Genomic DNA, 14298 nt, shown 5'->3' with positions numbered 1-14298 from the left:
CATGTTTAAGGTGATTGTATTTGCATATTTAAATAAAACATTCCAGAAAATTTGCATTACAGAAGAATTAAATGATTGTAGGTAATCTTGTAAACTAAAAACAATTTTTGTTTTTGCAATTTTACATTGGATACCTTTTAACGCCATTTCTTTCTTTTTTTTCCAGGGAAAGATCTAAGTTTTACTCCCATCTGTATGTGGAAGGTTTTTACCGCATCCTTCATTCAAAAAACTTTGAGTATGTGATTCATGGTGCATTCTATTCCTAGAAGCATGTTGAAAATCTTATCTTATCTGTTGACAAAATTTTCTCAAGTAAAAAAATGAGCTACTTAAAATCAGATCTGTAAAAACATTTCACACTGATATGCAAACTTTAAACTGGCTTCATCCAGTGTACAAATTTCAAAAGGCAAATTAGAAGATATTTAGATAGCTGATACATTTGATAGTTAAAGATAAGGCTCATCATGTATAATAAAACGGTTGTCTTGATAGCGTTCGGTTTTTTGTTTATTATTAACCTGTAGCATCTGCCTTTAAACATGTCTGCAACTTTTTGGTTTCTATGGAGAAGACTATAGCTGTGGTGCTCTCTTGAAAAATACATAAAGATGGTCAAACTGCTGCTCATCTTTCCAGCACAGCCTGCTGCTCATCTTGGACAATTTGCAGATGTCAGTTTTGACAGCTTTCACAGCTGAAATGTTCTCAAATAAGCTGCACACAGTAGGGTTTATAGATTATGGAGTACCCAGGACACTGTTTGAGGGAAGACAAAAGCTGTCAGATATAATTTTTTAATGTTTAAGGAATAACAAGGCAATTCCATTCACCTGCACAGGTGTCAGAAATCCTACAGATAAGCATCTCAAATACCTAACTAATCCCACAACCAAATAGCACAGTGACAGCATTTTGTGTGTAAAATGGTTCATTTAAAATGTGTAAAGTTCTAGTTCAATTGAATTTACAGAACAGTGCATTAAGGGTGTACTCGTGTCTGAACCCTTTCTGTGGGTAGAAAGTGAGAAACAGAACAAGAGTAGGAAGGTTAGAGTTCTTGTTTTGCGGTTGCTTGCTAATAAAGCTTATGACAGCTTGCAATACAGTGTAGCAGAATGTGACAGGTCATTAAAGCAGTGTTAAATTATTGCAAAATGCTGTGGCACTTGATGGTGGAGGTGGTGTGTGTGTGGGGGGGGGGGGGGGTCACCTCTGCTAGGCACACACCATTAGGCTCACTCTTTCTTGCTCGCACACAAAAGCAGAGGCATAAACACACGTATTAGTCATTTGGGATGTGTTTATTTGTAACAGTAATACATGGTGGAATACATAAATCAAGATAGAACCAAAAAAATCATCTAAAAACCCACTGTAGAATGTCATATTCATAAAGATAAAAATAATGTGTCAATTTACATTAAGAAACTGTTAGCTGAGGTAAAGTTAAAATAGGTCTAGAAATGTTATGTACTCAAACAGCAACGTTTCCCTTTTTATTCAACGTCTTTGCTCATCATCTAGTTCTCAAAGTTTTAAAGTTAATCAGCTTCATAGTCCAAAAGAGTTCTCGAATGATATGGGGACTCTGGCCATAAAATAGGGAGTCATTGGCATCACAGTTGATGTAGTTGTAGCAGAGGATGCTGCAGTCCACACTCAGACAGCAGCAGTTTGGCACCTGACCAACAGACAGACAGATGGGCCTCTGCCCATCGCTGTTATCTTTGAGACTAGTCTGGGAGAATGTGATGGAGGAGAGAAGCAGTCTGGGCTACAGTGAGTGAGTGAGACCCTGACTGTTGCCTGCAACATAAAAATGATAGTCTTGTGATACAAAAGCTCAGGACCGCGATATAGTGTTTTTGGGTGGGAACTCAAGAAGACACAGCAGGGCACGGTGCAGGCTTTAGGGCTGGAACCAGAGTAATTAATGGTTCACAACATCTATGCACAAAAGAGGGGGGGTGAGGCGAATGAAACAGACAACAGGAAAAAGAAAACATATGTTGGTATTGCTTGGGTTAACGTCAAGAGTTGCATAACTGAAGCCTTCCTATTTTATGGCACAGAAGTCCAGTGGACAAAATGGTTGTTATCATTATTTACAAAATGAGTTTGGCAAACCAACGATCAGATGCCTTAAAGCCATGTTGACTCTATATCTCCTATAGAGCTGACCCCAGCGGCTTGATTGACTTATAAAATAAAAATTCAAATTTTTCAATTTCTTCTTCTTTTTTAATCAGTATTGTACAAAAGCTATAGAGAATGAACAGTTCAATCACAGAATCTGTTTAACTTGCAGCACTTCCCTCTCAGTGTCTTTTCTTCAGCATGTCTGGTCCTCTGGCCTCTGTATGAGTCTGTCTGCGAGGAGAGACGTTTGGCAAATTACTGTGTGTATGCATGTCAGAGAAGGTGGACTGTGTGTATGTGTTTGCATGTGTGAGAGTATGTAAGCTGATTCCTGTGTGCAAGATGTATGTCGTTGGTGTGTGAGTAGCTCCCAGAGAGTCTGTTTCTGCATAGTGATCCAGCAGACACTCACAAGAATGGGGTTAAACTCCCCGAACCAGCCAAGCAATCAGAAGCAGTGATCCCAGTAACGGGCCATCCCTGATAGGCCCATTAATAGTCTAGCTCCTCCTATGGGATCTCCTCACTACAGATGCAGATTCTGTCCATTAAAACAAAAGGTGATCGTTCTAATCCCGATGAGCGTGCGTGTGTGAGGGAGTGTCAGAGACGGGGAGGCACTGCATGATTCAGTCCCTTCTTGGCAGCACAGTCTCTGGCCAGACACAGGAGGCAGAGGAAAGAGAGCAAAGGAGGAGGAAGGGAACGGGGGGGCAGAGAGGGGAGGAGCAGGTTCTATCTGTAAGGCTGAGTGTGAGTCGCCACAGGGAGAAGGGAGGAGAGGAGAAGACTGCGCAGTGGAGGGAGAACTGGATCCGTCTCAGTGATTGATATCCCTTCCTGCCTGGAGTGAATGACCAAGAGGGCTCTCCCCTCTCAGGAGGAGGAAAGACTGCAGACAGGAGGAGGAGGAGGAGGACTGTGGGAGTGTGGAAGCTCCTCCTGGGAGGTTGTTAGCTGAAGGAGAAGAAGAAGGGCTTGGCCAGGCGGGGATGTGCCAGACATGCACGCACACACGCACTCACACAAACAGAGGTTAAGGGTTCTCCTCCTGTTCTCTCAGTGCTGGTCAGGTCTGTCTTCCTGTGTGTCTCTTTATTTCTTCCCTTTGTTAATCTGGGCATAGAGAGGGTCCTTCCTCTTCTGTCAATGAAAGAAAAAAAAATTACCACATTTTTACTTTCCTTTGTTTTTTTTCAAAGGCTTGCTATATCTGTAATGTCAGTGTCTGGCCTCTGTGTTTCATCTGAGTGTTACATAATAAAAAGGGAGTGCCCGGATTTATGATTCATTCTCTCAACTGACTGAACTGCAAGTATCAGCAACCTGCAAGCCCTGACAAGTTAGCTCTAGTTTTGCAGTGGTTTGCAAGTTCCTATAACTGACATCACCACCAGGTGGCAGTAGCACACTGCATTGAAGGAGACCTTCGGTCACTTTTCCTCTTACCTCTTAGGCCGTTCGTAGGTCCATCACTCTCAAAGCCATTTGTGTGCGCGTGCCTGCATGCGTGTTTGTGTGTTGTTATCACAGTGTCCATGTAAATGCATATTTTCTCCCACCTCAAACTCCCTCCAGGACCAGCAAGAATCAGAGGTAGTGCCTTGAAAAACCAGTTATGAGTCATCATGTCTGCATTTCTCTCCAGCTGAGCTGGAAGACAACAGTGGATGATGGAACACCCTGCTGCAGTCACTCACAATGGGGTCGTTATTATTGTACACATAATTATAGCCAGCCACTCAATCTGCCATGTAGACAACTTGATTGGAGGCTACTGACTTTCCTATTATATTCTGGGAGACTTCTCCAGAGCAGAAAACTCATTTAGAGTTTGGGGCTGCCCACAGCTCCCCTATTAGAAGAAGGTTTAGTTGAGCAAACTGCTCGTAGTTAGGTGTGTCTCTGTCACAGTATGACTCAACGTTGGGCTGTTCTGTTTTGGAGGCTCAGCTAGATAAAAAGAAGTCATTAAAATATGTTAAACTGGGTTCTGGAAAACCATTATGTTTTTCTTTTTTTTGAATATGCTGTTTGACATTTTATAGATAAGCAACGAATGATTGAACCTCTCACTTCTACTTGTGCTTAAACTTACATAATGCACAATCTGCAACAGCTTTCATCTAAAAAAAAGAATACTTGGGTTGATGCTGGGAGGGCTGCTTTAGTTAAGGCTTTGGTCTTTGGCATACAAAGCTGTAACTGCAGGGCTGGCCAAGGCCAGACAGTCAGCAGAAAGTAGCTGCCAGCAGCCCCGAGAAAGGTGACAAAGAGGCTGAGACAAGCAGTGACAGCAAGCACACACTGCTCAGCCAATGCACCAGAGCCACAGCCCAGCGGTGTCACCCTGCATCATCTAACAGGCACTGCCATCTGAGGCGGCTTCAGCTCCTTCATCCCCAGCCGAGAGAGCGAGTACAAGTCCTCGGTGGAGGTATGAGTGATTTGCTGGCGTGGCAGCAGCCTCAAGGCCAGAATATCCGGCCTGGCTGGTACATGTGTGGACATTTATGTGCATGCGTGTGGTAGGCCCTCGGCAGGGGGAGCAATGTGAGATTGGTCAGTGAACCGTGGAAGCAGGCCATTTCATGGCTGAGACTCGGGAGCGTTCACTGGACATGATGAAATCACCCCAGAAAAAACACTTACACTCCCACTAGCCTGAACACATGTCTGTCGGAGACACGCAGTGGGAGGGGGAGGACAGGACAGGCGGTCATGGCCAGCAGCAACACACTCACACAAGCACACGCATATTTTTGGCTCCAATATGAGCACAGGTGGTGACAGTATCGATTACAGGTGTGCTTGTCCAGGGAATAGCCGGGACTACTGCACAGGTGTGTGTGTTTGGGAAGATGTCTAAAGCCGATGTGATTGAGCAAGTAAACACCATATGGGAACAGCGTAATTGGACCAGGACCAAAGCAGTCCACCTACTACAGAGGACAGACTAGAAGCTTCTGGCCATAGCTGCTAGATCATAACCAGATTTCCTGCTCAGTATTCTAAAATTCGTTCTCGTACTTAAGTGCCACATCCACCTGCTGCCATGCAGCTTTCATAGCGTCTGAATGAGGAGCAAGGCCAACAGGGGAGGGAAGCTGCTTTGCCCCCCTCCTCCTCTCCCGGAGTGGGGAAGGACTTGAAGGCTCCTTGGGTTTTAATTAATGCCAATTATATCGGGGCAGTCATTAATCTTGGCGCTCCAGTATTAGCTGATGAAAACAAAACCATCACATTTTTTTCTGGTGTGAGTGCCAGCAGCTATCATTAAGGAGCCACAGTCGGGAATTGTGTGGGAGAGGACACCGGGTAGGGAGGCAGGGATCAAAATGGCTCTTTTTCTTGGAGTGTGTGTGTGTGTTTGTGTGTCATTGAATAGGCAAACCGCATATTGACATGCTTCTCATAGAACGTTCAAGCTTATGAAAGTTGTGAATTTCACTGTAGAACAAAGTGCAAAAAGTGTGAAAACATGCCCGTCATCAGTGACTGCCTGTCTATATCGCTCAACGGTTAACATTGGTGCCTGGTGCTTAAGTGACATTGCACACTGTATATAATGCATAAAATGTGAGCATACATCCTGATCAAATTAAGCCAAACAACTGAGATCAGCATATTGCACACAAATCCCAAAAGACATCCTGCTCACTGAAGTGCACAGTTTCTGATTGGCTGTCACACGCTATTGAATTTCCAAGTGAGACGTGTGCTATTTAGAGAACTGAGCGTGATTTAGGTGCACATCAGAATGACAGAACACAATGAGAGCACTATGGCCAAAGTGATGTTGCGTGATGAACTTGTCACACACTGTTTCCAATAAGTCACACATGCACAACACCTTCATCATCAACAGATACTTACAAAACAAAAAATTCCCACACATGATAAAGCATTAAAACCAAACCACACGTGTGCCATCCTTTGAACTTGTGTTAACGAGGCAATGAAAACAGGTAAAACAGTGAAAATGTAACCACTGATGCAAAAAAAAAAAAACAGAAAGATGCAACACACTTATGTAAGGGAGGTGCAACAGTAAATGAGAAGAAGAGATACATGCAGAGAGTTGAAGGAGTTAAGAGGGGAAGGAGAGGTATTGATACCTACCTTGCCCTGCTGCTATCTAGCTCCCAGCCTCTGGACTGGCCTGATCTGGGCTGGGCTCTGCTGTCTCGCTGGGGCAGGGCGACCCAGAACCACATGCCTAAAGAGTGGAAGACGGAAAGGAAGGAAGAGGAAAGGGTGGAAAGGAAGGTCCATGGAAGAGTATAAGAAGGAAATAAAGGGAAAACAGACAGAGAAGAATAAATCTGAAGGACAGAACGCTTGATTGATAAACTACAAGAACAGAGCAAACAGGAAGCAAAGAGTAAAGCTGTTAATGCTCTGAAGGAGGAACACAGACACTTAGAGTAGAAAACCACAGCCCATCGCAGCTTTTCCTTTTATAGAAACTTCTTTGCAAATACACACAAACAGTAAACATGCACTCATTTACAGTGGTGTGTTATGAAAACCTTTGTGGAGTTACTTCTATTGATCCACTGCTTTTTTCCCTAAAATACTTCTGCTTTTTGCACCTCAACCCACAACAGGGTGGGAGGTTGTTTTTCTGCGTTTGCTCCATCTTTCCAGTCCTCTCGCTTTTTTTTTTTTTTGTAACCTTTTCGCCGCACTCACTCAGTGCCGCCACCAATGCACATGTCTTTGGGTTGGTCAAAGCTTCTGTGTGTTATTCAGGGCTGGTGACATTTTCAGCAGTGTGAAAGTCCTCTATTTTTTCAATAATAGCTGGATTGGAGGCATAAAACTAATGTTTCACGCCTGGGGAGTGAAGGACGAGAGGGAGGAGAGAAGCAAGCTTGAAAGAAACAAAAAAAAGAGTAATTGGAAGACAGGAAGAAAATGGCAGGGAAAGAACTAGAAAAGTCTTGCTTCTTAGAAGGTCACAGATTCTACAAGGACTTTGGTCAAAGGCACTCCCTAAGAATCTGACGTTCTATCCTTCTTTCCCCCATTTTCTTTCGTTTTATCTTTCTATTTTCTCTCCATCTTCTCACTCCTCCTTAATTTCACCCATTTTTCTGCCCCAGATTAAGGTGCTACAGGTAAAATAAATATTAATTGCCCCTGGAAGAAGAATTGGGGCACTACGCTTCCTATATCTCACCACAGATGAGTCTGTCCACATAGAAGTAGTGATGTATGGATGCTACCTTGCTGGTATTAATAACAGCTTAATGATGTCTCTGACAATTTCACCAGCTAATTTAACGCTGTGTTGACCATGCACACACTCAACCCAATACTCATGCATGCTACTGCTCATTTTTCCACAGTAACCCACACTGGACGTGCACATTTTCATATGCATTGACACAAACACCAACACACACTCTCACACTAAAGGACACAACAGCGTCGGCCCCCTAATCAGCGAGAGTGATTACCTGGCCCGCCAACACGGCTACAAAGGCTATTTATCAGCAGATCTCAACAAGCTGTGCAGGTTATAGCAGCATAAGAAGGCGCACACACTTGGCTTACTCCAAAAATTTCTCACACACCAAACCACACCACACTTACAGCATCTTCCTCTCCACTGCGACTGGGACTGCCCTCTGCCTCGCCAAACGAGTCGTCGGTGGGGGGGTCTGTGGCGTCGGTGGGGGGGTCACTGACGTGAGAGGCTGAGGATTTTGAGGGAGAGCTCTGCCTGGGAGCTGGGGTGGGTGCTGCAGAGGAGGACAGAACAATTAAGGCGTAACTACACGCTGGATGGTGATAAGAGAAAAAGCGTGTTACACAGCACAGACAGACACGGAGAGAGTGCTCACGGGAGTTGGTGGATGGTGTTGTGGAGGTGACTGGTGTCAGATTCATCTGAGAAATGTCAAAGTCATCACAGTCATCTGTGTCCTGGGCAGTGCCCACACGGCTGAAGTAAGTGCTGAACGCCTCTGAGGTTCCTGTTAAACTGGGCTGATCAGCCTTCTTCGAAGGCATGGCCGGAGGCTTCGCCAGCTGAAAATCCTAAAGGAAGACAGAGACTGGTCAGCAAGGTTAACATTGAAAGTGTGGACAATCAATTAGTGACCTTTGTTTCAGGTTACTGTACAAATCACTGAATGTTTTGCAGCCTTTTTATTGATGAAAACACCACCAGATTGAGGAAATATGTTCTCTCATAGATGAGATTTTACAAGTGAAAAATTCTGATATGAATATGTATGTATTTACACTACAGATTAGTTGAATCCGAAAAAATGTGCATTTTTGATGTGTTTGTATGTGGCCTAACTATGTGAACCAAAATGTATTTCCAAAAATGTAATTTTTTGGAAGCCTTTAAAGGGTTAAATGAGGCTAATTTGCTCAACATAGCTAAAATGATCAAATACAACCCAAATATGTATGACTGTCCATTTGTACTTACATGTCCCACTTTTATGACTCTTTGCACCCTAAGGCTTGTTTCAGACTTACCCAAGCAATTAAAAACTGGTCCCAGACATAGTGCAACTCTAAAAAAATACTTAAATTAGAAAATTAACTGTGATAAATTATTCAAGGAGCAAAAACTAATATTTAGTTTTTATTTTGAATGGGACTATGAAGACTATTTGTAAAAATCGTCTCTGTATTCATCAGTTCCCCACCTTGAACATCTCCTTTCCCATCTTCTTTCCTCTCTCCCCATGCTGTGGACTCGAAGATGCTGAAGGGGAAGGAGCTGAAGCGCTGGCTCCAGTGCTCGAATGGCTCTCGCCGGCTGGAGTCACAGTCGTGACGGGGGTGAGAGTCTGGAACATGGCGGCGGGCAGGGTGCCCACAGGCTGGGCTGGGAGGTAGGCTGTGGGGGGGAAGGCTCCTGCTGCCATGGCTGCCCACTGCTGCTGGGTGGCAGGGAAGATGTTGGCCTGGCCCCAGATGAGAGGCTGGCCACCTGGCAGCACCTGGGCTACCGGGCCTAGAGGAGATTGGACCCCGAAGGCCAGCGGAGTCTGGGCAGCAAAAGCCTGCTGGGACCAGTGGCCAGGAGGTACTGCTCCCATCGTCACATAACCTGGTTGTGAGTGGATTGAGATAAGTTATTTCATTTTTTTCTGCGCCATTTTAAAAGAGTAAGAAAAGAAGACAAAAGAGAAAGTGATTCGAATATCCACAGTGCATAGCCTGCTTTTCCACACACAAACCTGCACATGCATCACCAGAGAGTGCTGCCCTACTTTTGCCCGCAGCTAATGCAGTGTCTCTTAATGGTCATGGTGAACTATTATAATTACCTCCAGAATGAGGCAGAGTCATTATGAAAAGGTAGAACCCAACACACTCATTAAAATCACTCAGATTCATCAGTAAAAGCTGTTTCGTATTTCACACTCACTAGTCTCCTGGTTCTAGTCTCTGCTTGCTAACTACAGTGGAGAAAGTTGACATTTAACCTTGGCTGCTCTGACACATGCACAGAGAACGGAAAAGAGGAGACAAGCAGAGGTGATGAGGGGAGTGAATAAAGAGATGCAAAACCTTTATACCAATTTCTAAATACACAGTAGCTCTGTGCACAAAGAAGTCTTCACTACAATCATCGCGGCATGTTTTATTACTTTCCCCCGTCTGACGCAGTTGGCTCAGCCACAAGTAAATCAGCAGCATCTGAGGCCGCGGGATAATAATGCTTTTCATATTCAACACACAACCAATGCCACCTTTTCTCCTCTTTCTCTCGTCTACGTTTCGCTTCTACTCCATCGCTCTATATTTATTTCAGCACAACCCCTTTTCTTCTCTTCTTCAGATGCCCCCTGCATCTGAATCTTCTTAGTCTCCAGTTTGCCTTCATGTCTCTCCTGCTGAGCTTGTTACCCACTGGCTTTTAGAAGCCTTGTATTTAAGCAGAACGTAAACAAGGTCTTACCTGAGGGCACAGACGCAGGGTTGAAGGGAGCAAACAGTTCCGTGGGAGGCTGCAAGCCCTGTGAGGGGTCCAGGGTGTTGGCTGGAGAGGCGGGAGTCTGTGCAGGTTGTGGTTGGAGGTCAGGCGGACAACGAAAAGGAGACAACTCAGTGGAGATGCCGGTATTATTTCAAAAGATGTAAATGTGTATGTATAACGGCTACTCACAGATGGAGAGGTGATGTCAGGAGGCGTAGACATGTCTCCAAAAATTTCTAATTGGTTGATATTCTGAGAATTAGAGAAAGCGCATAATAGCAGTCAGGCACAATCGCGGGAATATTAGACTACATGCAATTTCTGAATCGCTCTACATTCCAGTGCAACGTGCATCATACACCGCATGCGACGCGACATTAGCTCGGTATGTTAGAGCTACCTACCTGAGGACTTTGGCAGCAACAGAAGAGGTAAAAGAGGGGTGTGGAGAGATGGGATAATGAGATGAAATGATTGATTATGATGGCATACCTACCAGGAGTTATCACAATCTTTGTCATCTGCTTCAGATAAAGATTCTTTCCATCAGTGGATCTAAAAGCAGACTACCACACCCTCTAGTATCATTATTGTAGCAGCGTCGTCTTTTGGACAAGTCATTAATATTTCCTTCTTGTGGAAGATATGTGGTATGTCCCAGAGGGAATAACTATCGGAGACAGCAGCCTTTGTATTCAATCCGGATTGGTTCTGTACCACTCTGTTTCCTTTCACAGTTTCACATGATCCTTCACTTTAGTATCTGCCTCTTTTTTTTGCACATTATTAATATCTTTAGGCTGGTGGCAAGTGAAGGATAGTCTATTTTTAGTTGATAAAGGAATTTAAGCCTTGAACACATGGTCAGAGATTAGCATAAATCATGGATGCAGATAAATTCTTTAGAGATAATGAATGTTCTTAGAATATCTTCCCTTTTGTTCACTCTCCTGGGTCACGCATAGACCACAAAGTTCTTTTTACACGTATCAGAAAATGGATCTGTGAGCATGGTGTTTTACATTATTAGTCTAGAAGGCTTTTTTTTTTTACTAAGAGGGATAGGAAGTTGTAATATATACTACGGCTGCAGCAGAGTTTAGCAAAGCAGACAAAATGGAATCAACAAGATAAGCCAGATATCCAAGATAGACAAAATAGTGCATTCACAGGCACTGATAAAAGGATTTCCACTCACAGAACACATTTTAAGAGTTTTTCTAACTTTACAATAAATTTCCTCTGGCATTCATCAATGAATCATTCGTCAATGACAGAGCCCGTGCTGATGTTCTTTAATGTGAAACCACATGCACGGGGAAAATGTACTGCAGAGAGTGTTCAAACAGCACAGGAAGTTGAATATTTATAGACCTTCTGTCCAGTTTCCATTCGCTCAATATTCTTTACGTGTGCGGCGGCGGGTTGGTGAGGTCAGGTTGCTGTGATTATCATAGTGTTATGAATGCTTTATTAATGTGCTCGGAGCCGCGATGACCGCTGCTGTCGGCTAACCCTGCTGACCCCCACACCAGTTCTCTGACAGACACTATGACCTTTACGTCTACTCCGCCCTTAAAGGACCTCCGCTCTGAGCTAAGTGAGAGTTTTTCTCTCTATTCCATTGGCTTGTCCTCTTTCACACATGGACACCACGGCGGCATGAATGCATGGGTGCACCCATGCGGCTCTTGACTTTACTCCTGCCTGAACCTGGTTACTATGGCAACAACAAGGTTGCATGTTTTATTCATAAATGACAGAGGTTAAGAGTTGGGGTCACTTATGAGTACAGAAGAACAGAGTTGGAGGTACAGACGAGGATGCGAACACCAAAGATCATCTGAGGACGTGATTAAAGAGTAGTTCACGGCAACTAACGCTCAGGACAGTATGTTCCCTGTTTAGAGCTTTGAACATTGCATTAGTTTGAACTACAAAGTGCATGTTAGTATACTGTAACAACTTACCTGAGTCACCATATCCAGGTCTAAGTCTATCATATGTGACTGCGACTGCTGCTGCTGTTCGGTTTGTTCTTGGTGAAGGGGTTGTTCATGAGAATGATGATGTTGATGATGGTGATGGTGGTGGTGGGGTTTTCTTTTATGTCCATTCTGCAATCACAACCCCAGAGTTAGATGGCAGGTGGGATGAAAATGTTCTCGCACACAAACATGTTAGTTATCTTTCATACACGCTGAGAGAAAGAGGAGGACAGAGGGAGGTGGAATGAGTCTCTTTAAAGAGAGGAACATGATGGATTGCAGGTGTTCTAGTGATGCACACACACACGCACGCACGGACGCGCACACACACACACACACGCAGTCACAGAACAGTGTTCTTCTTGTCTGACTTAGACCAAGTGAAGATTTAAAGAGGTTTAAAGATCATCCCTACCTTTTGTCTAAACTACAGCACTGAGCTGGGGTTTAAACCCTATTTGTATTTCTGTAAAGCCTGCTCCCATGCGTCAGGAACCACAGTGTGAGACTGACAAGCAGGCAGACATAGAAAACAGAGCTGGTTTAACTAACATGCTTCATGTGAGAGCACAGTGAGGGAGTACATAATTGGAAAAAGCCCATTTGCCATTAAAAACCTATAGCCGGGGAAAATAAGACATGTGAAAGGGTCATACCAACACACTACTCCCATGTATTTTGCACTCCAATCTGATTGCACAAAACAACTACATTTTGTAGGCTACAGCACAGTGATGGGCTTTGCGGTTCCTTTCACCAACACTGGCACTAAAAAATGACGTCAGATTGGTCTGGCAGAGCTATAGTATTCACTGAATGACAGCAATTGTGAATGTATTATTTTCGTTGCAGGAAAGCATGAGATATGGCCAGCAATAGTTGACAGTGAAAAGAACAATAACAGATTGCTCAATACTAACCATATTAATTTTTATTAAAAATCTAAATTTTAATCCATCTGATGTTTTTTGGATGGGTGGAGCATATTTTAAATCATGCAGGATCTGCTGTGTTCATCACTTAAAGCTCCACTCTGCTGCTGCCTATTTCTCTCCATCTTTCTTCCTTCACTTTCCCAGTCTGACCACCCTCTCTCTCTTTTGCCCCGCCAATTATCCCTCTGCGCCCATTATACACTCTCGCCATCTCTTTGCCTGGCCCTTTATCTTTATCAGTACTGCCGCCACCTATCAATTAGCCGTCTCTAGGGAAACAGTAATTACCTGTGCACATGTGTTCTGCATACAATTAACGCATCCCCTTTAATTAACACCACCTTGCTGATCCCCTGCCGTGTGACTGATCACATTGGCACGCACCAAAAAAAAACCCCTGCTGACCTGCCACACGCAAAGCCACACACACACACAACGAAACTCATAACACAACCGGACACACAATGGATAACAATAACTAATTTTTAGAGCTCTTTTTCTCCCTTTCTGTCTCACAGGACACCACACACACAAACACACACAATGTAATTTATAGAGCCCGACCAATATGTATGCCAGTATCAGCTGTTTGGTGATATATAAATAAAGAAGGCAGAGAAGAAACGCCCATCAACCGTGTTATGAGTGTTGCCATTGGATAGTTTTTCCATCATCTTCCCTGTTGGGAATACTTGTTCCAAATGCCACAAAATCAACAACAAGCTAAATATTTGTGATGATGTCACTGATCATGCTACTGAAGCCAATGCATGAGTGCCAATATCTGCAGTTCTGCAACTTTCAAATTCAGGTTGATACCAAAGTGAGTCAATCTCCTTAAAGTCCAGTGTTAAAATACCCAGTTTTAACACTGGAATAAACACATTCACAGCCTTCTACTTCGGGTTTCTATCACTCATTTCCCCCTTCATAATAACTGCAATTACCTAACAAAAAATATGCCTTTCTGTGTGCTTAACATACAAACAGCACAAAGTCTGCACTTCAGTTTTATTAACGGCAATCTTGTGTTTTACTAATAAGTCACCAAGTAATCACTTGTCCATCTTTTATAAGCAGTCTACAGTCATATTCTATTAAGGTAGTACAGTGTTTGAGTTGGCCATGATGTGTGGTGGAAATACACTGACCTCTGCATGTGAACTCTAAGGTGTTGAGGGCTGCTGTTGATTCAACAGACTCGCTCAGGTCCCAGAGGGTCAAGGGCTCAGTAGATTGGAATCGCTTTATGTGTGCGTGTGTGTGTTTTATTGAT

The 14298-nt window shown here is 43.7% G+C and overlaps 1 protein-coding gene across 14 annotated transcripts in view; it reads right to left on the bottom strand.

Annotated features, from left to right (window-relative positions):
- Window positions 1-1288: 1288 nt before the first annotated feature.
- Window positions 1289-14298, bottom strand: part of dab1a (DAB adaptor protein 1a) — a 227994-nt gene continuing 214984 nt past the window's right edge. For 10 of the 14 annotated variants that reach the window (XM_026158479.1, XM_026158482.1, XM_026158478.1 and 7 more), the window contains 8 exons: window positions 12070-12216; window positions 10289-10351; window positions 10082-10178; window positions 8820-9226; window positions 7998-8193; window positions 7747-7895; window positions 6268-6364; window positions 1289-3288 (listed from right to left, as the gene is read on the bottom strand). In XM_026158479.1, the coding sequence (XP_026014264.1) occupies window positions 6284-6364; window positions 7747-7895; window positions 7998-8193; window positions 8820-9226; window positions 10082-10178; window positions 10289-10351; window positions 12070-12216 (1140 nt within the window). In that variant the 3' untranslated portion in view covers window positions 1289-3288; window positions 6268-6283. The remainder of the gene's footprint in view (window positions 3289-6267; window positions 6365-7746; window positions 7896-7997; window positions 8194-8819; window positions 9227-10081; window positions 10179-10288; window positions 10352-12069; window positions 12217-14298) is intronic. The other 4 variants (XM_026158489.1, XM_026158491.1, XM_026158492.1 and 1 more) reach the window with 2 other exon arrangements.

This window comes from Astatotilapia calliptera, chromosome 23, assembly GCF_900246225.1.
Source record: "Astatotilapia calliptera chromosome 23, fAstCal1.2, whole genome shotgun sequence".
NCBI lineage: Eukaryota > Metazoa > Chordata > Actinopteri > Cichliformes > Cichlidae > Astatotilapia > Astatotilapia calliptera.
This window is presented reverse-complemented; position numbering and strand designations above follow the sequence as displayed.